The sequence below is a fragment of the Apus apus genome, chromosome 13, assembly GCF_020740795.1.
Source record: "Apus apus isolate bApuApu2 chromosome 13, bApuApu2.pri.cur, whole genome shotgun sequence".
NCBI lineage: Eukaryota > Metazoa > Chordata > Aves > Apodiformes > Apodidae > Apus > Apus apus.
This window is the reverse complement of record NC_067294.1, coordinates 1,352,378-1,374,541: the sequence shown is the minus strand read 5'-3', so window position 1 is coordinate 1,374,541 and position 22,164 is coordinate 1,352,378. Positions and strand designations below refer to the sequence as shown.

General features: G+C 48.3%; 1 protein-coding gene across 1 annotated transcript; it reads right to left on the bottom strand.

The window, feature by feature from the left end:
- Nucleotides 1-618: 618 nt before the first annotated feature.
- Nucleotides 619-21,741, bottom strand: SHROOM1 (shroom family member 1). Its single transcript, XM_051631544.1, has 7 exons — nt 21,723-21,741; nt 19,036-19,076; nt 7,265-7,326; nt 5,278-5,859; nt 4,789-4,936; nt 2,749-3,021; nt 619-1,404 (listed from the first exon to the last, which is right to left on the bottom strand). Exons 1-7 carry the CDS (start codon nt 21,739-21,741, stop codon nt 1,150-1,152), a joined length of 1,380 nt encoding a protein of 459 aa, XP_051487504.1. The 3' UTR covers nt 619-1,149.
- Between the last annotated feature and the right edge of the window lie 423 nt (nt 21,742-22,164).

The following is a 22,164-nucleotide window of genomic DNA, read 5'->3' as shown; positions in this document are numbered from 1 at the left end:
GGACACACACCAGCAGTAGCACATTTCCTCCTGGAGCCTCCCAGCATGAACAATTAAAATCTGCTTTGCCTGAGTAAGAAACCTGCCTTAGATTAGTAGCTGCCTTTTCTTGTTCTAGGTATGTAGCTCAGATGGAATATTCCTCTCACTGAATACTTAGAGGAAAAAAACCACACTCACGTTTTAAATGCAGCCACATCACTGCTTTGACTCAGCACACAACATTAGTTTTGAAAGATTTTTGTCAAGGGATTTTATATAAAGCCTCACTGAAATGGAATAATCTCCTCCACTTGTCCCACCTACCTCAGCTGAGCATCCCCTCCCCCCAGGCTCAGCCCTTCTTGTGCCCACTGGCAACTGAAACTCCCTAAAAAACAAACCCTGCAGGTGCTGCTTGAACGACAAACACTTTGAAAATGACTTTGTGAGGACTTTGCAAATGACTGTGCAGGAATAAGCTCAGGGGTCAGTGTTCCTAAAAGTGTTAATTTAAGGCTTCCTCACAGATTGTCTGTTTCTGCCAGGTTGTGCCTACACAGACCACCCTTTTTTCTGCCCTCCTAAGAGTTCCTACTGAACAGCCTCCCAGGATTATGCAGAGCCAGGAGAGACTCATGGGTGGCAACTGCCAAGAGAGGAAATAATTGTTTTATTCCATTATAGTGTGTTTTTACTGTGTCATACATATAAACAGTAGAAACGAGTGCAGGAGTTTCACTGGAATGGTCCCTAACACTTCCCAAGGCTTCGTGCGATCTCCAGTTGGAATCTGAACACCCACATCATTTTTCATTTCAAACACTCAGCCCACCCACTAGAGAAAAATATTTGGATCATTCTTTTACTGACATCATGTCAATCTGGAAGCAGATGGACAGAGAAGAAGGAGGGGAAATACACGCCAAGTTACCAGGAGCAATGCATCCCACCCGTCGGTTCCAGCTGCAGCCTGCAGGACACCAGCAGTTGGCCTGTCCACAGGGCAAGGCATGTCCAGAGCGTGCCTAGAGCATCCCAGAGCATCTCAGCACTTGTCAGTACCATGACACAAACAGGTTTGCAGGAATTCCCCACGCTGAGTGTGTGGGGATGTCCAGGGAAACGTCACCAATCAGGATGTGCATCAACAGGGTCCCCTTGGGGGGGCTAGAGGGGGATGCTGGCTTCCAGGCTTTCCAACTGTTCTTCAAAAAATTTAATCTGCTCTTCGAGGTCCTTCTGCTCGATCAGCAAGGAGGTCTTGACTTGGACAAAGTGCTGGTAGTCCTGGAGCTGCTGCTCATTCAGGTACTTGGCCAGGATGCCAGAGACAACTCTTTCCCTGCGATCCAGGTTCTCTTTCAGGTCTTTTGCGTCTTCGCGCTGCCTCGACAGGAGCTGGTGCCGTTCATTCAGCGATTGCTAATGGGATGGAAAAACAAAGCAGCACACTATGAAAACTCATCATTCCTGGCAGACTGTAGATCTTCATTTGGAAGCCACAGTCGATTTAGTTTAATTACTTCCTCTTGGGGGCTTTGTGTTCCACATGAGCTTTTTCTCGATTGAATTACTCGCTCTTGTGGCTTCTAAGGCAAGGACAGGCAGGAAAGCCCATCAAGGCTCACTGCTTCCTTGCTGCCCTCAGGAAACTCATCAACATAGCTCACATTCTGGTAATTTCAGAGTATCCTGTACCTGTCTTCATTCAGTCAGAAGCTCTTCAAGGCACACATGCCTTTGTATTTTGCGAGCTGCACGTGGCCAGAGTCTCAATGTCATTCTAAAAGGTGTGATTTCTATTAAATGCTTAAAACACTTGATAAAGTCATTTTGAAAATGACATGACGTGTCATTTTGAAACATGATAAAGTCTCTTTGATGCAGACAGTAACTGTTCATCAAGTTTCCTTTTAACAAACCCATAAGAAGCCTTCCCTGTTCTACAGGATTTTAATACCCTTTACATTTTAGTGAATTCTCTCAGCTGTAATGATTTTTGCAGGGGTAGCTCTGCTGGAAACAGCCAATCTCAGGACAATATCCATAAATATAGCACAGAGCAGCAGTCATGACTGACACCCTAAAAGTTATTTCAAATGAGAGAGAACAGCAGGTATTGTAGTGATAAAACCATGTCTAAAAGCAGTGAGGACAGCAGAAAAACATAATTCCTGTGCTAAATTTGGCTTGTCTCCTCTAGCAAAAAAAAGAGACTTTTCAGACTTGTAAAGATTTCCTGGTGACATGAGACAATTCCAAATTTTCCAGCAAAACTGGCTAGTTGAGTTGAAATACAGGGAATTTTATCTCAAGTTGTTACCACATCCTCCTCCTGCTGCTGCAGGTGAGACAAGCCCACTAAGGGAAATGCTATTTCAAAGGCAGCAATTACCACATGGAAATGACAAGTGGAAAAAAAAAAACAAACTCCAGAACATTCTGAAGCCCAGGTTTGGAGTTCCTCCACAGGGAGCAGCCTGAGGGTTCCAAGGCACCCCCCTCTGGCTCACACCCCCTTGGGCTACCCCAACACCAGCTGCAGAGCTCACTCCAGCCCTGAGCTTGTGCTCCACCCCAGAGGTCCACTCTGCTTTGGCCATGGAGACACAGCCCATCCCCTGGCACCAAGCACTGCCTGGGCAACAGCTGGCTGGGATTCACCCATCCCTCAACAGCTGTTGCGTGGAGCTGCCGGGCAAGCACAGCCCCACCTGGAAAGCAGCGCATGGGAGAAGTGAAACACCCTGCTCCTTCCTCACTCACCTTCTCCTCAGCATCCGTGCTGCCATCCACCCTCCTCATGGCGTTCTGGACGCGGGCCAGGCGGCTGGACAGGCAGAGCAAGAGGTTCACCACCTTCTCCAGGTCCCCGATGAACATCATGTAGCGCTCGAACTCGTTGGGCTTGCAGAGCCCGCGCAGCGTGGCCTCCAGCTGCCGCCCGCGCCGCGCGCTGGCCCGCGCCGCCCGCACCACCTGCTCCCGCCGCTCCCACAGCGCCTGCAGCTTCCCCCGCAGCCACGACAGCAGCTCCAGCTGCAGAGGGAAACAGGTCACAGAAAGCTGGCCTTGCCAGACGGTCCCTGTCCTTTCTGGAGAATGGATTTTCCTCACAGTGTCTTTGCCAGGCTTTCATAGGATGGGGAAGGTTGGAAGGGACCGCAAAGATCCTCGGGTTCCAAACCCCTGCCATGGGCAGGGACACCTCCCACCAGACCAGGCTGCACAAGCCCCATCCAACCTGCCCTTCCAACACCTCCAGGGAGGGGGCATCAACAACAGAATCTTAGGGGCTGGAAGGGACCTTAAAGATCACCCAGTCCAACCCCCCTGCCAAAGCAGGGTCACCCAGAGCACATCACACAGGAACGTGTCCAGGCAGGTTTTGAATGTCTCCAGAGAAGGAGACTCCACAACCTCTCTGGGCAGCCTGTCCCAGGGCTCTGTCACTCTCACAGGAAAGAAGGTTTTTTCTGATATTTACGTGGAACCTCCTATGCTCCAGTTTGCACCCATTGCCCCTTGTCCTGTCGCTGGATGTCAATGAAACCTCCCTGGGCAACCTATTCCAGCACCTCCCTACCCTCATGGTGAAGAATTTCTTATTAATATCTAGCCTAAATCTCCCCTCTTTCAGTTTAAAAATCATTCCCCCTTGTCCTGTCACCCTCTCTGGTGAAAGACTTTTGGACTTTCAAAATAATTTTAAGCTCTGGGAAAGAAAAAAAAAAAAATCTAAGCTGTACTTAATTCTCAAACTCTGAAAAGCAAATTACTGGTAATCACCTTAACTGGTGATAGAATCCCTAGCTCAGAGGGCTTCCAATCAGTCAGCACTGAGCTGCAATACAGATTACAACATGATTACACAGTTATGCTCTAAGCTGTGAGCAGCAAGTCACAGCCCTGTGACCAAGCTCTACAAGAATGGGCTGCAATTCCATTTATAATATGCACAGAAAAAGCCCATCCCATGGGGAGCCCAGCAAGCCCCAGTGCCTGGGGAGCCCAGCAAACAGAGGAGGCTGAGACAGAAATTTGATACGGAAAAAGGCCCTGAGACTGGAGCAGGAAAACATCCTGACAGCTTCTTGGAAATCAGCCAGTGCCACCGTGACCAGGAGCAGCCATGAGACAAGTGGGTAACAAAGAATGTCCTCAGGTGCACAGCATGAGTTTCAGGAGGGCAGTCTGGCATTCCCTGGGGTGGAGCATGGCCAGGGTTCTACAGGAAAAAAAAAAAACCACACCTTTCTCTAATTCTTCAAAGCTACATGTTGCCCTTCCCCTGCCACCTTTCCGTTCTAGTTGCAGCTACCTCTGTCCCCTGCTCCTGTGGGCACTCCTAGGGCACTGCAGCGTACAGGACCCGCTGCCACTTCTCTGAGCAACACATATTTCTTGTTTAGGCTGCTTGTTATGAATTTTATAGCTCTTGAGACCAGATCTGGGTGCTAAACTCTGAGTCAGCTGCTGCACAGGAGGTGGCCTTGCAGGGGGATCTAAAACCAACCCTGTGTGCTTGCTCTAGGTACAACCCATCCCTGACCACCTGCTGAAGAGAAGGAGGTGAGAGCAGAGATCTGAATCCAACCAGGCAGAATTTAAATACCACCATGCATGGTCAGCATACCAGTTTGCCAGGACTCCATCTACTGGAAAAAAATGGATTCCAAGTTATCTGTGAAACATTATTACTGGGATAAAAGTGACTCACAAAACTACCCACATTAATACATGTGACATTAATAATAACCTCTTTGTGGTGAAGAAACTACTGTCTCCATGATGCCATCTACATACCTTCTTAGATGTGATGTCATCCAGGTCTCTCGTGCTGTCTCTGCTCCTGGTCAGGACTTGGCTTTCCTTAGGGGTAGGATCCTCACTCTGCTCAGCACCATGTTCAGATTCAGGACACTCTGCTGCTGCATCTCTACTACTTTTCCTGCTATTGGAACAGAAAATCAACACTCGTGACAAACACTCAGAACTTTGTTCTCAAACAGTGTGTTCATGGCTTTATCCACCTTGACTTCAGAATCACTTTCCTCTCTCAAAAAAGATTTGCAGCCCAGGTTTGTCACAGTTCCTTCAATAAGGCATCACTGAACCACATTTCTTCTGTCATAGCCTCAGATATCTCCTGATATGTAAATCAGAAAGCTAAAATACCTTGCTAATGGAGCAAAAATAAAACAGTTTGCTCAAATCACCTTACCACTAGTGTACACATGATATTCATACACTGGAATAGCTTCAAATACTAGAGGATTTGTTTTGTCTACTCACTGGTTGGCCCGTGCATGCTGTACATCCCCCTCGGTCCTGTGTGATCTATCCAGCATGGAAACACTGACAGGAAACAGACCCTCCATCAGGTCCAGAACAGTTCTTCTAACAGGATAAGGCATGAGAATATCAACCAGAGAACTGTCTTTGGCAATGATCTCCAGAGCAAGTTCTTGGTACCACTGGTCTTCAGGAGCCTGCAGTCTGCTTTTGGGCAGATCCACCTCTGTCTCGGGGAGAACTTCACCTTGGCTGTTGTGCACAGAGGTGTCCTCCACAGATGACCCTTTGGCTGTATCTCTGTCACCCTGGGGAGGCAGAGCTTGCCTGGTGTGGCTGTACGTTACTGTCTCCTGAGGAGCTGCAGGCTGCTGCTCTCCACAATTTATTGAAGTGTTGCCATCTGGAGAATTAGTTCTGCTTTCCTCCTCCGCCCGAGCATCCTCCTTGGTTCCACTTCTTGGGGCAGGAATAGGGGTTTCATGAGGTAGCTCCTTACTATCCTGACAACACACACGTCCAATTATGCCATTGTCTTTATATTCCTGGTTCTTAGATGCATCTTTCTGAGGATCATGGAAACTGTAAGAAAGGAAACACTTCCTTTTATTTCAGACACCTCCTCTGTAACAAATATTTCTGTAGACTGTTTAAGCAGCTACAGGTAATTGCCATTATTTTCCCAGTTATTTAAACTCAGATTCCATAATGCCTATTAATTTTCCTTGGGAAAAAAAGAGAGTAAATAAAATGTCCAGCTGCACCACTCCAGATTGCTTGAATCCCCATTCTCACTTTCTAATTATGACCATCACACATTTTCTGAAATAAACCTGTAGTTAAAAGTGCCCTAAAACATCACCCTGGTGCTGCCTGACAAAGGGATGGACACACAGAGCCACCCCCTGCCTTGGTGAGGTCAGTGCCCACAGGATGAGACCCTGGTGGTGACCAGGGCTTGCTGAGACCTTTCTCAGGCCCCCTCTGGGCAGCACCTGGCAGTAAGAAAGAGGATTTGCACTCTGTGCCCTCCCCACCAACCCTCTTGTAACACAGCACCTGTATCACCAGAGGGCAAACCTTCATCATCTTGTTCCTTACAGCTTCTCACTTCCCCAGGGGGAATGTGTCAGCCCAAGAGGACAGGTTTACAGCATCACTGTCTCCTGAGCATCACTTCTGGGCCCTTCCTAGAGAGGACATCCAGTCCTTCCTTCTCCGTGGGTGAACTCACTGCCAACAGAAACACTGCTCATCTGAGGCTTCTGCTTTGAAACAGCCATTAGACTTGAGTAAAAGTTTGATTAAATGTTTTCAATTAAGTAGTTTAAGGTCAAACTTTGTCTTTGGAATCTGACCTGGTGCTTTCAGTTTTCTGATGCAACACTTGAGGAGAAACTTGGATGGGAAAAGCTACTGCCTGCAGGACATCAACAATTACATCTGTGATGGCAGAATGAGTAGATAGATGCAATTTAAAAATACACTTTGGACCAGAATTTGCAAGAATACAGGGGTGCTGTGGGACACAGGATGGTTGCAGTACGTGTTGACCATCTCCTGCACCTGCTGAGGTTCACGTGTGCATCCATGGAACTGCCTGTGGGAACAGCCTGTGCATCCAAGGGCTGTTGTGGTAATCGCGACCGAATGAACAAACCTATTTTTCCTCCAGCAAAAAACAGCCCAAAAGCTCTGTGAGCACCCCCAGGGCCGGGCACAGCAGCTGCTGCTGCAGGCGCCGTGTTTGCCGGAGCTCAGAGGAGGGAGCTGCGAGCCCAGGGCCGGGCAGCAGCGCGGCAGCCGCCGGGAGAGCCGCCCGGGTACCCTCTGCCTTCCCCGCTTGTGCTCCACACAGTAGAAATTACCTTAAATACTGTCCCAAATCGAAACAAATTGTGTAGGGGAGGGACATTCCCATACGGCCCGGGAAGGATCCGCAGACAGGAGGACAGAAGCAGCCCCGGCAGAGCCACCAAAGCCTTACCTGGGGGTGTCCAGGGAGCTCCCGACACACCGAGAGGGTGTCACTGCACAGCCACCAGAGCCCTGGAAAGGAACACAGCACACGGGGACAACCAGCACCTCCACGCCAGGCAGACCCTTGGTTCCACTCCCCTGTTTATCCCCAGGAACACAAGCCAACAGCAGATCTCTTAAGCAAACTCAAAAATAAAAACCTTGGTGAACTTACTATCTCCTTTTATTAAAGAAATTGCTATTATGCTCTTCCTGTGTAGCATCCAGCTCTTTTTCCTAGAAAACCAAAGAGCTGGCAGCAAAATACATCCTCTCACTCCCTCTCCTACCAGTTCAGAAAGCAGGCAGCTCTGCTGGGGGTGTGACAGCCTCTTCTGCTGGGTAATTTCAGTAGTATATTAGACTGTTTTTCTGAGCCTTTTATCTTCTTAGTTCTCCTGGGCAGTAATACTGACACCTTCTGGTTCAGGAGCCAAACAGGTTGCCCATTTGTAAAAAGCAGAGACTTCTCCCCCTCCCTGTCTCGACACTTGCTGAACCCCCAGACCAACACGGCTTCAGTTTCAATGCTGGCATTAAGTTCCCACCCTCGTGCAATTCTCTTGCAACTTTTCACATGAAAGAACACCTTCTTTGTCTGCAGTAATTTGTTACAAAATGCTTCAGAGAATAGCAAATTGTCATCATTAATCACAAATATTTAATTAATTAAAATTGGTAGCACTTCTCCCAAAATGCCCTGAAATTATCTGCAGGACACTGCAAAGCAGAGCAGGCATTTTGCTTTCAACCAGCTACACAACAGCTTTTTCTGCAGATTAAGAATATGTGGCTTCTGTCCTTCATCTGTCATCTCTCTACTTGTGCTCAGTTCTGGAGCCCCCAATGCAAGCAGGACAGCGAGCTCTTGGAGAGAGTCCAGAGGAGGGTCAGAAGGTGACCAGAGGGCTGGAGCAGCTCTGCTCTGGAGACAGGCTGGGAGAGTTGGGGTGTTCAGCCTGGAGAAGAGAAGGCTCCAGGGAGACCTGAGAGCACCTTCCAGGGCCTGAAGGGGCTCCAGGAAAGCTGGGGAGGGGCTTGGGACAAGGGCAGGGAGTGACAAGAAAAGGTGTAATGTATTAAAACTGTAAGGGGGGCATTTAGGTTGGGCATTAGGAATAAATTCTTGAGTGTGAGGGTGGTGAGACCCTGGCCCAGGTTGCTCAGAGAAGCTGTGGCTGCCCCATCCCTGGCAGTGTTGAAGGGCAGGTTGGATGGGGCTTGGAGCAGCCTGGGCTGGTGGGAGGTGTCCCTGCCCATGCAGGGGTGGGACTGGATGAGCTTTAGGGTCCCTTCCAACCCAAACCAGTCTATCATCCTAGGATTCTACTGCATACCAGAAAAAAAATTTAAAAAAAAAAAAAAAAAAAAAATGAAGTCTCAATTCCTCATTCCTGATGTTCAGCAGATGTTCACGTGAACAGTCCCATATTTCTCTAAAACAGGTTGACAGCCATGAGTTGGACTCAAACAGGAATCACTTCCTTCATCCCTTTCTTACCTGTGCGTACGGGGGAGTTGATTTTGATCTCTCCTGAGCTCTCCCAGACACAGGAGCATCTCCCTGTGGGAGACTTTCAGCTGACCCACCCTTGCTGGTGGGGCTCCTGTCCTTGCTGGGAGGTGGGTGGTGCTGCGAGGTCCCTGTCCCGGCAGCAGCAGAGCTGGGGTCACACCTGCTCAGCGGGGGAACAAAAGCCGATGGAGGAAAAACCCCCGCGGGTTTTTCTTCAGAGAAAACTTGGTGGAAAATCTCATTGTTTTGCACCTTCCTGCTCCCGTTTGGATTGGAGACCTTGCCAGGAGGCCACTTGGGGTGCAAGAGCCTCTTCTGCAGGGGTGGCTGCTGCAGCAGGTGCTGCCAGCTGCCCGGCCTCTGGTGGATCTTTCGCTCCATGTATTCCAGAAGTGCAGTTTGCTGGATTTGCTTCAGCTCCGTCCTGGAGATACCTGAACTGGAAAGGGCCCTCCCTCTGTTTTCCAGCGTCTTTCTCCTGGCTGCTGCTATATCTTGCTCAGTGATTTCATCCCTGACTTGACTCCATGACACTTCCTTATCTGCCAGCTGGTCAAGTTTCTCAGGTTCAGAATAACACAGCTGCTTTTGCTCCTTTGTCACCCTTCTCCTTCCCCCTGTTCGACCTGTTTGTGGCCTCTTCATTTCTTCTTCTCTATAGAAACTTCCCGAGGATTCCAGACAAGAAGGGGAGCAAGGAACAGTTTGGGCATCCTCACTTGCATTGGACAAAGAGAAAGATCTAAGGTGTCCAATTGAAGGCCTTTTAGAGGGTTTCTGTCTGAGTCTAACAGGCAAACTCATCTGTAAGTCTTTTCTTTTAAAGGAGGTTTCTCTCAGAACCTTTTTCTGAGCCACTTTAAGTTTCTCTCTATAGTCATTTTTGAAACTCTCATCCATGGATGAAGCAGGACTCCCAGGAATGAGGCCTTTGGCCTCAAGCAGATCACCAGCCCTGCACTGGTGGTGGTTGGTCCTTTGAAGCTGATGGCCTGCCCTTCGCATCTCCAGACACCATGCTGGGCCAGAGTAGCTGCCTGCTGGAAATTCCTTTGGTGGGCTCCTGGAGTCCTTTTTACATTGGGTCAGCTTGTGGTGGTGCAGGATGCTGGTGGTTTTCCCCCCAGAAAGGTAGTAAAGCATGGGGGTTGTCTGCCTGGTGATTTCTTCACCAGCCAGATCATCCCGAAGCTGTCTTAAGAACTGGTTTGGAAATTCTGGTTGGTATTTCTGAACAACAGGTGCTTCTTCTGGATGCATGCTAGGGTCAGGGCTGCTGCTCTGAGCCCCTTGTTCTTTCTTGACTTCACGTAAAAACTGAGCTGTGGAACATTCCTTTGGTCTGAAAACAGCCCCTTGGGGAGTGTTGCCAGAGCACTGCTTGTTTCCCTGCTCCGACCCCTCGCGGGGAGGCTGCTCCACTTCTGCCCCCACGTAGCTGCAGGACAGTGATTGTCCCTGCATCTTGGCTTGCTGGCTCAGGAGCAGTTCCCCAGCATCACTCTCAGTTTCTCCTTCAGAGCCACAGCACTGGTGTTCACCTGTACGACTGCTCGGCTTCCTGGAAGCATTTTGCATCAGAAGAGCATTCTCCATACATTTTAAGTCACAACTGTCCTCAAACACATCTTGATCCAAGTCTGAACACAACTCAGGACGGGGTTGGCACTGCTGGCTGGGTCCTGGCACTGGGCTTGGCAGATCCATGCCCCTAGGAGCTGCACTGCAGGGAGACTGTTTGTCTTCTTGTGTATCATTAACAGGGCTGGGGCAGGTGTGCACTGGGTGATGGGACCTGGACTTCATCTCTTCAGCAGTTTTAGAAGCATGAACTGAACTATAAGCAGAAAGGGACATTTTAGGGACATTAACCACAGAGCCAGTCTTTAAATACTCCTGAAAAATGAATGAAGAAGGTCTGCTGAAAATGTGTGGATTGTTTCTCCGTATAGGCTGCTGGGATGGGCTCCACTCTCCATCTTCCTCTGTCTTTAACCCCTGAGTTTTTGATACAAACAGCTCGTTTGTAGAATCAGAAGAAACGCTCCTGTTTTCCAGAGCATTTCTCCCAGTAGCCACTCTATCCTGCTCAGTGATTTCATCCCTGTGTTGGCTCCAGGACACTTCCCTGTGGTTATCCTGCACACAAGGAGCTGGCTGCACACCACACTTGCTGGGACTTCCTGAGTGACATCTCCCTCTGGAGTTCTCAAGGTGTCTTGTGACTTTATAGCTGTCGAGTCGTGTGGGAGGAGAAGGAGGAGGTGCAGCCTGGGGCAGGGGGCCCTGACTGAAGGTTCCTGGGGCAGGAGGGCTCCCACAGCACTCAGTGAGACCTGTGCTGAGAGCACGATTGTGGGTGCTCAGCCCTGGTGCCTTGTCTGGGTGCAGGCACCTGAGGTCAGAGTTTGCTGCACTGAGATGATAAATCCCTCTGACATACTCAGAGTCCATGTATGGTCCCTGCTCGGGGGCCAAACTGCAGTTCTCACCACAGCACAACAGGCTGGGATACTCTGGAACATTCGACCCCCCTGAGAAAGAGCTGTAAGCAGAGTCTGCCCTTCCAGGAAGGTGCAAGAGATGATCTGTGCTGCCCAGCAGCTTCACTGGTGAAAAACCACTACCAGTTTCAGCAGAGGTCACAGGCTCTGCCAGCTCCCCAGTTCTGCCACCTTGCCTGTGAGCCCATCTTTCTATCTCATTCCCAGACGAGGCCATGTTGCAGCATTGCCAGAAATCAGAGCCTGATTAAATGTCCACAATCCAGCCATTAGAAAAGCACATTTTTCTCCGTAATCACATTCCAATCATATCTAGAGGATCCTAAAAGGAAAGAGAAACATGTGAACAAGGCTCAGTGGGGGGATTCTGGTTGCAGCTGGGGGAGATCAGGCAGTGAACATCACACATATGCTCTAGGTGAGAGCTCAAAAATACTATTTAGAGTAGCTAGAAGTAAATTTCTGGCTTCAGTAATGATCAGGATCTTGGGTTGATCACTTCCTCTATCCCAAACAGAGCAAATAAGCCTTTAGCAAGAAGAGTTCTCTAGATGTTCATTACATCTAAAAGACCACACATACAATTAGAAGATGCCCTCTCGTTATGATTGCAAAATACCAAGGGCCAGAACCAAAACTGGTTTCTGAATCTGCCTAGAAATAAATCTGAGAGGCTGAAAACCCCAGCTCAGATGCTGCCTAATCCTGGAGGTGCTCCAATACAACCTGCACCTGGATGAAGATTCAGGGTGACTTTGAGCTGCCCTTGCAAAAATGCCCAGCTCCCACACAGCTGGATGCAGCCCCGCTCTGAACAGCCTGGGGGGGTTTGCAACTCCATGACAGCAATGACTTCACACAAAATGTGCCCCAAAACCCATGTTTCCTTTCAGAAAATCTCCCACAGAAATACGAACTCATGGACAGTCAGTTGGGCACAGCCTTGCTCCACGGGCAGCCAGTGATTAACTCAGAAGAATTATCACATAGAAAGTAATAATTATTATAATCAGTCTCCTTGTCCACTCCCCTTAAAGGCTTCCGTTGTTTCTCAGGGGGGCAAGAACCAAACCAGACTTTATTTCATTAAAAGGGTTTGTGTCTGAGTGAGTGCCCATGCCATTCCCAGCCACACTCAGAAATACCCATCTTGGAAACCTCTCCCAGAGGCTCATAGAGAGTGGCTGGACAAGAGCATCTGGAAGGGAGGTTCTGCTGTCAGTAACAAATCAGATTTCAGATGACAAATGTTTTTATGGCTGATGCTAAGAGCCCCCCTGCAAACACAGTAGATGTACGAGGAGAAACACCAGCTTATTCATGTACAACCAAGACACTTTTCACAGGCTAGAAAGCAGCCCTTGCTTCTCAGCAGCACTGGACACGTGCTCTGCTACACACCATGCAGGGTCAGCCTGAGCACTGAGCCCACTGGTCAGGCCAAGAGAAGACACACAGGGGATGTCCCCCCTGCCAGGGTGACCCCCTCAGCCACCTCCACACCCTGCTGACATGCTCTCAGGTAATACAAGCCCTGACAAAGGCTGAACCTCTCCGGCCAGACAGGCACTAGCCACTGACCTCCTGCAGTAACTCTCACCGAAACCAGTTCTAAAGACCGTCTCATTAATAAAAGCAAGCAAGCAGTCTTGAAAACCTTTGGTGACAAGCTGCTCCATGTGACACATCTGAGGAGATGAAAACTGTTTCCAAATCCTACCAGAATGTTACATGCCTGTTTTCTTCAAAAAGGCTGACTGACCAGACCTTTCATCTGCCATTCCCAGTCCCACACTTCTCCAGTGGGGCCCCAGGAAGCTGGCAGAGAGCAAGGTTTCAGGGGTGATGTAGCTGTTTAATCAAAAAACTTCCCATTCCTGCCTTGTTTCAAAGACAGTCCTGGTATCATTCATTTTGAGCCAAAGGAAGAGATGGACAGAAGCCAAAACACACAAGTTAATCTCTAAAGGGAACTTGGACTGGTGGGGAGCAGTAAATAAATTAACTAGTTTCTGGGAAACGCACACCACCACACAGTGAGAATTTCTGCTGGGCTTTTTTTGAAATTGCAGCAAGAAACCAACTCAAGGACGTCTGGAGAAGTTAAAACTCTCCTTAGAGATGATCTAAAGTGCAGCTGTGAAATTTAATTGTCTATCCCTGAATAACAGGGTCACACAGGAAGCACGGAGCATCAATAGCTGCTGCTGACAATCCCCATCCTCTCCTCCACGGTGCGCCGAAGAATTTAAAGAAATAAAAGCCTTGGAGAGCTGGTGAAAGGAAAGCCTTGGGTTTTCTGCAGCTACAGAGAAAGAAAAGCAGCTGAAAGGATTATTACACTGACACTAGAAGCAGAATCAGACAGTACCACAGTTGCTATCACACCACTGTGACATTATCTGGGCCACGGCAGGGAGCGCTGCCTCCCGCTGAGCCGCGCGAGCCCGGTGGTCTCTGGAGGTGCTGGGAAGTGCACAGGACCATGTTCCACCAGAGAGGCAGAAGGCAGATTCATCTGTCATTCTTATCTCTGTTTTTTTAATCAAAAGCTGCGTTCCAGTGGAACTTCTCCCAGCAGCTCCACAACTCGACTTGCTATTAATAGACCGGGCTGAGACTGTCTGGGCTGTGCTGGCCCTGTTCCACTGGAGCCAGCAGAGCTCCCCTGCCTTACCAGGAGAACGTGGCTCTAACCCTTCACAGCTGTGTGTAGCATGTCCAGAACAGTTGTGCTTTGGTTTACATGTACCAATGAAAGTGCTCTCTTGGTTTCCTGCACCAGTGTTTGCCAAGATTTCTTTTCTCCCATTATTTCAAGCTTCTTTGTTCTTGATTTACAGTCAGGTTGGCAACAGAGTGAGGAAATTTTGACTCAGGTTTTCATGATGATACCAGAAGTAATAGGAGATATAATTTCAGTGGCTTAGAAGACCAAGGTGAGAAGATCTGCCTTGGAAACAGCAGTAGTAAGGTGAGTCCCTGTTTGTCCCAGGCACAGGAGGACACTGCAGCTTGCAGGACTTTCCCTCTTCCATTGCCTGCAGTCTCTTCCATTGCCTGTCTGGTGCCTCCTGCAGCCTCTCCTCCTGCTCCATGGAGAAACGCCAGATAAGCAAGAGGACTTCTCCCATTGGGTGCCCTCTGGTCCCCCTCTTGCCATGGCTGAGGTTCTGCAGATCCGTTTTGTTCAAGGCACAAGTTTGCAATTTCAGATCCTTGAAGTAACTGAAAAATTATCAGAACTGCAATAATAGCCTGTTCTCCAGAAGTCCCTGCTAACATTTACATGATACAACACTGAAACACATCCTGGGGAAAACCTGTCATAATTCTTTTGGGGAAAATGTTTCCTAAACCCTGGAAGCAGAATTGCTGAGCAGAATCAATGTGTTTAAAGAACTATGTGAGAACTGTCTTCTGTCTGGAAAAGGAAAACATGAACATACTTAAAACCCAACTGACACTGACAATGATGTTGTTCTCCTCCTGGAAGGTGGTAGAGCACCCTTGTGGACTGGGTCTCAGCAATGCCCTGGCAAGGCTGAAACACGACCTGCACATTCCAGACAGACTGGTTGGGTTTCCATTGTAAACCTCCATGAGACAAAGAAAATCAGGTTTGAGGTACTTTTAGTCTAGCAAGAAGACCAGAAGATGGAGGGAAGAATACTAATTCCATGGTTGAGGAAGAACCAAAGCCACCAGAAACCTGTTAAGAGCCAAAGGTTTGTTTTGTTGTTTAAAGACCAACTTGACTTCCAGCCACTTGTTTATGATGTTTACTCCAGCACTACCCAGGAAACCCCACACAGGGCACAGCCCTCTCTGCAAATGTGCTCTTTGCTCTGTAGATCTGACCAACTAGACAGCTGAGATGAGCAAAAGCATGGAGGAGAACCAGGGTCTCCTTGGGGAATGGGACTTCCCTGAGCCTTCCCAGCAGGCTGATGGCCCAGGGAAAACAAAACCCGGATGCCACAGGACGTTGTGTACAGTTGGCTGGGCTGTTCCTGGGCTAAGATCATGATGTCTCATATCTCAGAACAAGTATTGTTCCAAGTTTCCACCATAATAACAACAATAATAAATAAACAAAATAGTAGTAGCAAGGCAGTGCCAGGAAATTCCCAATGTTACAACCCATGCTGTATGTTTTCTGAGCTCAGGAGCTAGCCCTGGCATTAAAACTTCCCCCAAATATTTCTGAAACCCAGTCCCCCAGCAATCAGCTCAGGTTCAAGTCCTGCTGAAGCCTCCAGTCCCTCACAGACCACTGTTAAAATACCAGTCACCTCTCAATTCCAGGGAAAAGTGGTTTTTATTGCACAATCTTGAATTCCTTGCAACCAACTTAGTGGGTCAAAGCCTCGTGTCTCTGGCAAATTAACTCTGTACAGAGAAAAATCAGCAACTCAACCCTGCAGCAAATTAACAGGCTACCAGCTTTTAAGGGCAAACTTTCTTCAACTTATGGTTTGTTCTTGTTTGACCTCATTTAGGTTGTGTTAGATGCTAATTAATCCATAACTCACCTGCAGTTCCATACAATCCTTACCCAAAGTGTCACCCATCTGAAACACAGGTGTTTTCTCTATCAGGCCTCTGATTTCCCCTCAGCAGCCCAGGAACACCAGCCCCCAGCACATCTGCACACTTGGGCAGCTCCCTTCAGTTACCAGCACAACCTTCCATCAGAGAAGCAAGAATGAGAATTTCCCTCCATAAACACAAGCAGAGTTCAAACCCCCTTCTGAGACTGGGCTGTTGGTGTTCATGGGTGAGGAATCTAACGTTGGAAAACCAAACAGGATTTTCCCCTCCAAAACACTCAGGGGATGAAGGGAACACCCTGCTAACATGGAGCCACCTGGAATACTTCCAAAATGTATTTCTGTAAAACTGCTCTTTTTAAACCAATGGCTCCATGGAGATAAAGGAGGGAAACCCAGGTTCTAGACCCTGTCAAACCACAAGATGCAACTGTTCTCTGAGCAACAAGAACAATAAGTGTGCAAAATGCAAAGCAAACACCGTGACCAACCTACCCGTATTATGTCATGTGCATGTTTGTGAACGACCTGGTTCTTATCAAGGGGTAAACATCTGATGTCAATATTAGCTGAAATTCCTCAGATTCCAACCAGTTGCACAGTCTGCAGCACCTGACCCATCTGCTTCACACACCGTGAGATCTCATCGCTACCAAACTATCATCTGAGAGACTCTTTGCTCTAGCAGGCAACCCTCCTGGCTGTCCCAGGGGACCCTGGGCAGTCTGAAATCTGGGGAAGGTGAGTGCAGAGTGTCTGGTATCACAGGCACGTGTGGTAGGTCAGCAGCTGCTGCTCTAGCACAGGTTCCCAGATGTCCATCCAGGAGTTTCTGGACAGAAATCTCTGCCCACTCAAGACACAGATGAGCTCTGCGCTCTCAGTGACCGCAGCTTCCACTGAGACACAAGATGTCTGGAAATAAAAGCTGCTCCTCTGAGCAGACTGTGAAATACTCAGAAATTCCAGACAAATGTCTGAAGTCTTCAAATTCCATCACTTTCACACAATCATTGAAAGGGTGAGAGAAATGGAAGGACAGCACACCTACAGAAGCGTGGCTTGCTGAACATCAGTGACCCCAGCACCTCTGCAAGTCACTGTCTCTCTCTTAGCACTTTTTTCTTGCCCCTAATCTATAATCAGCACTTTGATCCCCTAGGACTTCCAGCTGTAGCTTCCAAACAGGGAGGCAAACAGGAGAACATATCAGATTCTTTTAGGCCCTTTAAATGACTGGAAGATGCACTTTCTGCTAATCAGTATTTCTCTTGCCAAGATCTCTGAAGGCTCCAAAAATGAGATTCCTCCTTTCCTGCCATTTCCAGAACTATCCTGCAGGCAGCACACCTCCCCATTCTCCTTCCATTCCCTGACTTGCCTTATTCAGCCTCAGAAATTTCTCTTGGCTTCCATCATCATGACTCCTTAATCTACTAAACACCAAACACTTATTTTTATTTCTGCCTCTGAAAGCACTTCACAAAAACCTGCCTTTGCCAGAAATCCCAGCTGCAGCCCAAATGTTTGCACTTCTTGCCAGTCGTTTCCTCTTCATTCCTGCTTATTTCATCACAATTTTCTTTTTTTGCTTCTAATTTTAGCAAGCTCATTTGATGCCAGAAAGATGCCATCCATTCTGTTTTTACAGGCTACAAAGACAGGCTCAAAAATATTCAAGAGCATTAAACAATTACAGATTCTAAAGGAGTCAAAATTTCAGAAAGAAAACCACCTAATGATGCTGCTCGTTTTCAGGTCCTTTACAATTAGCACATGTTATCCAGTGGCCTGGAGAACACAGAGGAGAATTCAGACTAAGGAAGAAGTCCTCACTGGCCTCCTCCCCACAACAGGTTTAGGAAGAAAGCTGCTCTTTAAAAGCAGAAAACTACTTTTCCCTCCCCTGTTTGACTCAGTACAAATAGAGAGGCAAGAAATCTCAGATCGGGACACAGAATAACTACCAGTAAGAGCTGGTTAATACTCTGTGTAAAACAGTTTTTAAAATATGCCCATGACTAACAGCCTTTAATTAGAAAAATCCAAGTGCTTATCCCAGGCAGCTCCACCAAGTGCCACACATCCCAAACCAAACTTATTACTGGAACTCTGGGAGCAGTTACTTTCACTCAGCCTTGTGAGACCTGCCAGGGAAATGCCATAAAGCCACCTTATCTTTTGAAGAATAGTGGTTTTCTGGCAGCTATAGATGCTTTCTGCTGTTATAAAACTTCTTCTATTATAAAAACAGTTTAATGGATGGCTCTGTTATTACAGTCCAAGAGGCCCAGACAGAAGGACATGCAGACTCCAGGTTCCCTGTGCTCTATGTTTTCCACAGACAAAAGTGCCCCAAGAACAAACCTTGCTGCTGCAGCTCCAGCTTTAGGGCAAGTGGGTGCAGAGGCTCTGGGATGGGGGCAGCATCCAGTTCCCATCTGGGCTTGTCTTGGACTGCTGGGGATGCCAGAGGTGACACAAGACCATTCATGTCCACACCAGGAGTGAGACTGGTCCTTTACACATTATAACACACTCATCAATTTAGCATCTTAAAGATAAATTTTCTGGTATAACTTCAGCTCTGCCCTTGCTCACTCACTTGGTTACATTCATCATTTCCCTATGCAAAATGCCAGAGATACAGAGGAGAAGCCCTGCAGTCCAGGCTGCTTGTGTAATCACAGGTGCCCGAGGCTGCTTGCAACCCAAAGTTAAACATTTCAATGTGGCTTTAATATTTTCCAAGATATATCCTGCTCCTTCCTGTTTTCATGCTGTCACAGAAGGGTGCCTCTGGATGGGAGCAGATGGACTTTGGCAGCAGATGCTCTGGAAGAAACCTGGGAGCTGAGTTAGTCCCTGGTGAGGAGCAAGGATCAGTAGAAAACACACCACTTCAACACTTGGTTTTCCAGGGTTACTGTTTCTTCTCCTGCCACGTCCACTACCTCACACCTCTGGAAGGTCTCCTCCTTCCTGATTTACAGCAAACCAAGTGTGAACACCACAGAATGTTATTTCCATTCTCTGCCTGCACACTACAGACACACAGAGGGGCAAGCACACAGGTCTGCCCAGCAGCTGCTGCGTTACAGAGACACCCTGCACCAGGCACAGCCACCCCAGAGACACACGCTGAACTGGCGTTTGGCTTGGTTACCTCTAGGAATCTGAAGGCTTGTCCAAAGGGAGCACAGCTAGCTCAGATTTTCTACCTCCCGCTTTCTCTCCAGAAAAGCAAATCTAATGCCTTGGTTCCACATTCCAGCCGTGTCCATAGGGAAGTTCTGAAAGTCAAAGGAAAATAAATGGTGAGGATCAGAAGCTGCAGCGTTCCCAAAGCAAGGGGCACGGGGTGATGGCCCCAGCTATCCCCTCACACAGCACCTTCTGCCTCCCCCAGAAACTGCCTCTGGGGTAGCTCCTTCCCACCGGGCACAGCACTACAGTGGCAAAGCAGCCAAGCAAACAGGGGGCTGGGCTGGCTCCTGGTCTCACCAGTCAATGATTAACAACGGGGTTCTCCTGCCCAGGCGCCGGGCAGCGGCACAAGCTCCAGCCTGGGCACAGCTGAGCATTCCATGAAGATGCCTGTGGAGGCCACAGTGGAGAGAGCAGCCAAAGCCCTCACCTCCCAGGACCCAACACCCTCCCCTCCCGTGCATCCCACTGGGATGGCATCACCAGAGGAGCATCCTTCAGGCCACCACACCTGCTCCTTCGCCATCCCCAGCCCGGGGCCGTAGCGCACTGGCCAAGAGCCCTTGCTCTGGGGTAGCCAAGAAGCTAATTCAATCCAACTGAAAGCAGTTAGATTTTAACCCGACAAAGCAGTTAGATTTGGTTTTCTTTAAAAATTCTGTAGTGCTTTCAGAGGGGGAGAAAAAAGGGTTGTACAGTAACAGCTCACACAGCTGAAGGAACCGGGAAGCCCTGTTTGATCTGCTGCAGGCTTTTTGCTCAGGCTTTAGTGTTTTGTTCATGAAACAGCACAGAAGGCCACAGACTGAGGCTTGTATTCTGTGCAACTCTGCACCAGCTCAAGCCTCTGCAATAAATTCCTTCCTGCCTCCAAATATATGCAGTGGTCCCTGATACTAATATTTTATAAAATCCTTCTCCCGTGCGATGAATTCCCACTAGTTTCCAGCTGAGCTTAAGGAATAAGCTGATTTTATGGCACTATTTTTTCCTCAAACTAAGCTGCCAGCTGGATAATGCCAAGCAGGCAACTCTGATTTGTTATACGTTGCCTCTCTAGGGAGATCTAGGGATTCCTTCCACATTTCCTATAAAAAGAATCCTCTCACTGGTGGCCACATTCAGTCCTCAAGTGGTGGTGAGGAGCAGATTATTCTCCAGGGGGACACAGCTTCAGCCCTTGGTTGCTGAACAGCAGAAGGAGGAGGAGATGAGGATAATTTTGTTGGGAAAACCTCAACTCCACATCTCCTGTGCACAAGGAGAACACAGGAGCCTCTTGAATACACTTCACTGATCATTCATTTAACCCATGATAGAGGTTCTACAGGCAGCAGCCATCCCAGCTCCTCTTCAAATCATGTACAAAAAATCAGGCCATCCCTAAGCCTGATTTTCTTCCCTTTCTCTCCAGCACATAATGTGACCAGTAACTCCCAGGGTGCAGAGAAGGGCTCCTGGGAAGTTACTCAGTAACTAACTTAGTGTTCAGTCATTGCACTGAATTCTGTTTTCAGAAAGCAGTGCCTTGGTATCTGATGGAGCCCAGGGCTCTGCAGCAGGAGCTGAGGGGACTGTTTCCAATGGCCCAATAAATGAAAAGAGGAAAAATCTTGCACTTCATGAAGGAGAAAGACCAACCTGAGCAACCCCTGCTTGTCTGGGGACAGAGCTGGTTTGTGCTTTCTCTGCCCAGGAACTGCTCTGTATGGCTTTTGTAACAGCAGGTTTTGTGCTGGTAGGTCAGAGATGAAAGATTTGTTCAAGTGCTGCAGACAGAAATCTGACCTTAGCCCTACAGGAATAATAAAGGTTCAACATTCCACAAGGGAAAGAAGAAAAAAGAAGGGGGGGGGGAAATAAAAAGGCCAAAGTCATCATTCTTCCAGAAGGCTCATGCAGGAGCTCCCTTGTCCCCCAGCAACAGGGGAAAGCAGCAGCCAGGCTGCTCACTGTGCAGACCCTGCTTTAGCACCAGATCTGTGGCCCTTACATTACAATGGGATTTTTTAAAGACATTTGAACACATCGAGGTTAGGACAGAGGCCAGACTTTTCCAGACACAACACAGCACCTGACTTCTGCCCCCTGAGTGCTCTGGACAAGAACTGTACAGACGTGGAAGTTCAACTGTGTTTAAAGGAAGTGTCTCATGTATATAAATTGGGGATAAATAATACTCTTCTTGCTACACTGGTGTCAGGATAAGCCCATTAAAAACTGTGAGACTCAGAAACAAACACAACTTCCCTCCTTGCCTGGGGTGCTAAAAGCTTCTGCAGGGTGGCAGCAACAGCACAGAGCACATCACTTGAAACTTTGGGAAACAGTGCAAAACCTCAGGAAAATGGGCCTGTCAGCAGTGACCTGCAACCTGGAGCTCTAAACCAGCACAAGTTTTACTTGTAACTTGCAATACTGGACAATCCTGTGCACACAGGCACAGCATTCACTAATTGAAGTCATTTCAAATATAAATCACACGCCAGCAAATGCTGCTCCTAACGTCTAAACTGGTTGCCTTATAAAGAAGTTATTGAATGTTATAATGATCCCCAGCTCTAATGATTTATATCTCACCATGGCAAACAGTTCCAAGGCTGGGCTGGGCTGTTAGCACCGAGGAAGATGTGCAGCCTCACTCACCTCCTGCAGCCACAGGCATGTGAACCACAGGCAGAGCTGAGAGGGAGCAGGGTTAGAGCTCCTCTGGGGCCCCAGCTGGCACAGCAAACCCACTTTTTACCAATTCTGACAGCTGAGCCTTCCCACTGCCCTTGCACGAAGTGCTGTAGATTTGGGGCAAGTAACTGCCCTGTGCTCCGTGCTCAGGCTCAGCAGCACAGGCACCCCTGGGAGCTGGGGTTAACCACAGCCTTGCCCCCAGGGACAGGCAGTAACATGTTTCATGACTAATCCCTATTGAACGAGATGTGGGGAGACCCCAGAAGAGAGCATTTACAGCTGCTCTTGGCAACTAAAAACACAACAATACATTAGATTTGGAGAAGATGACAGAACTGAGGCAGAAACGTTCCTCTCCTGTCAGACACGAGCACCAGCAGGTCACTCATCACCACTGGGAAGT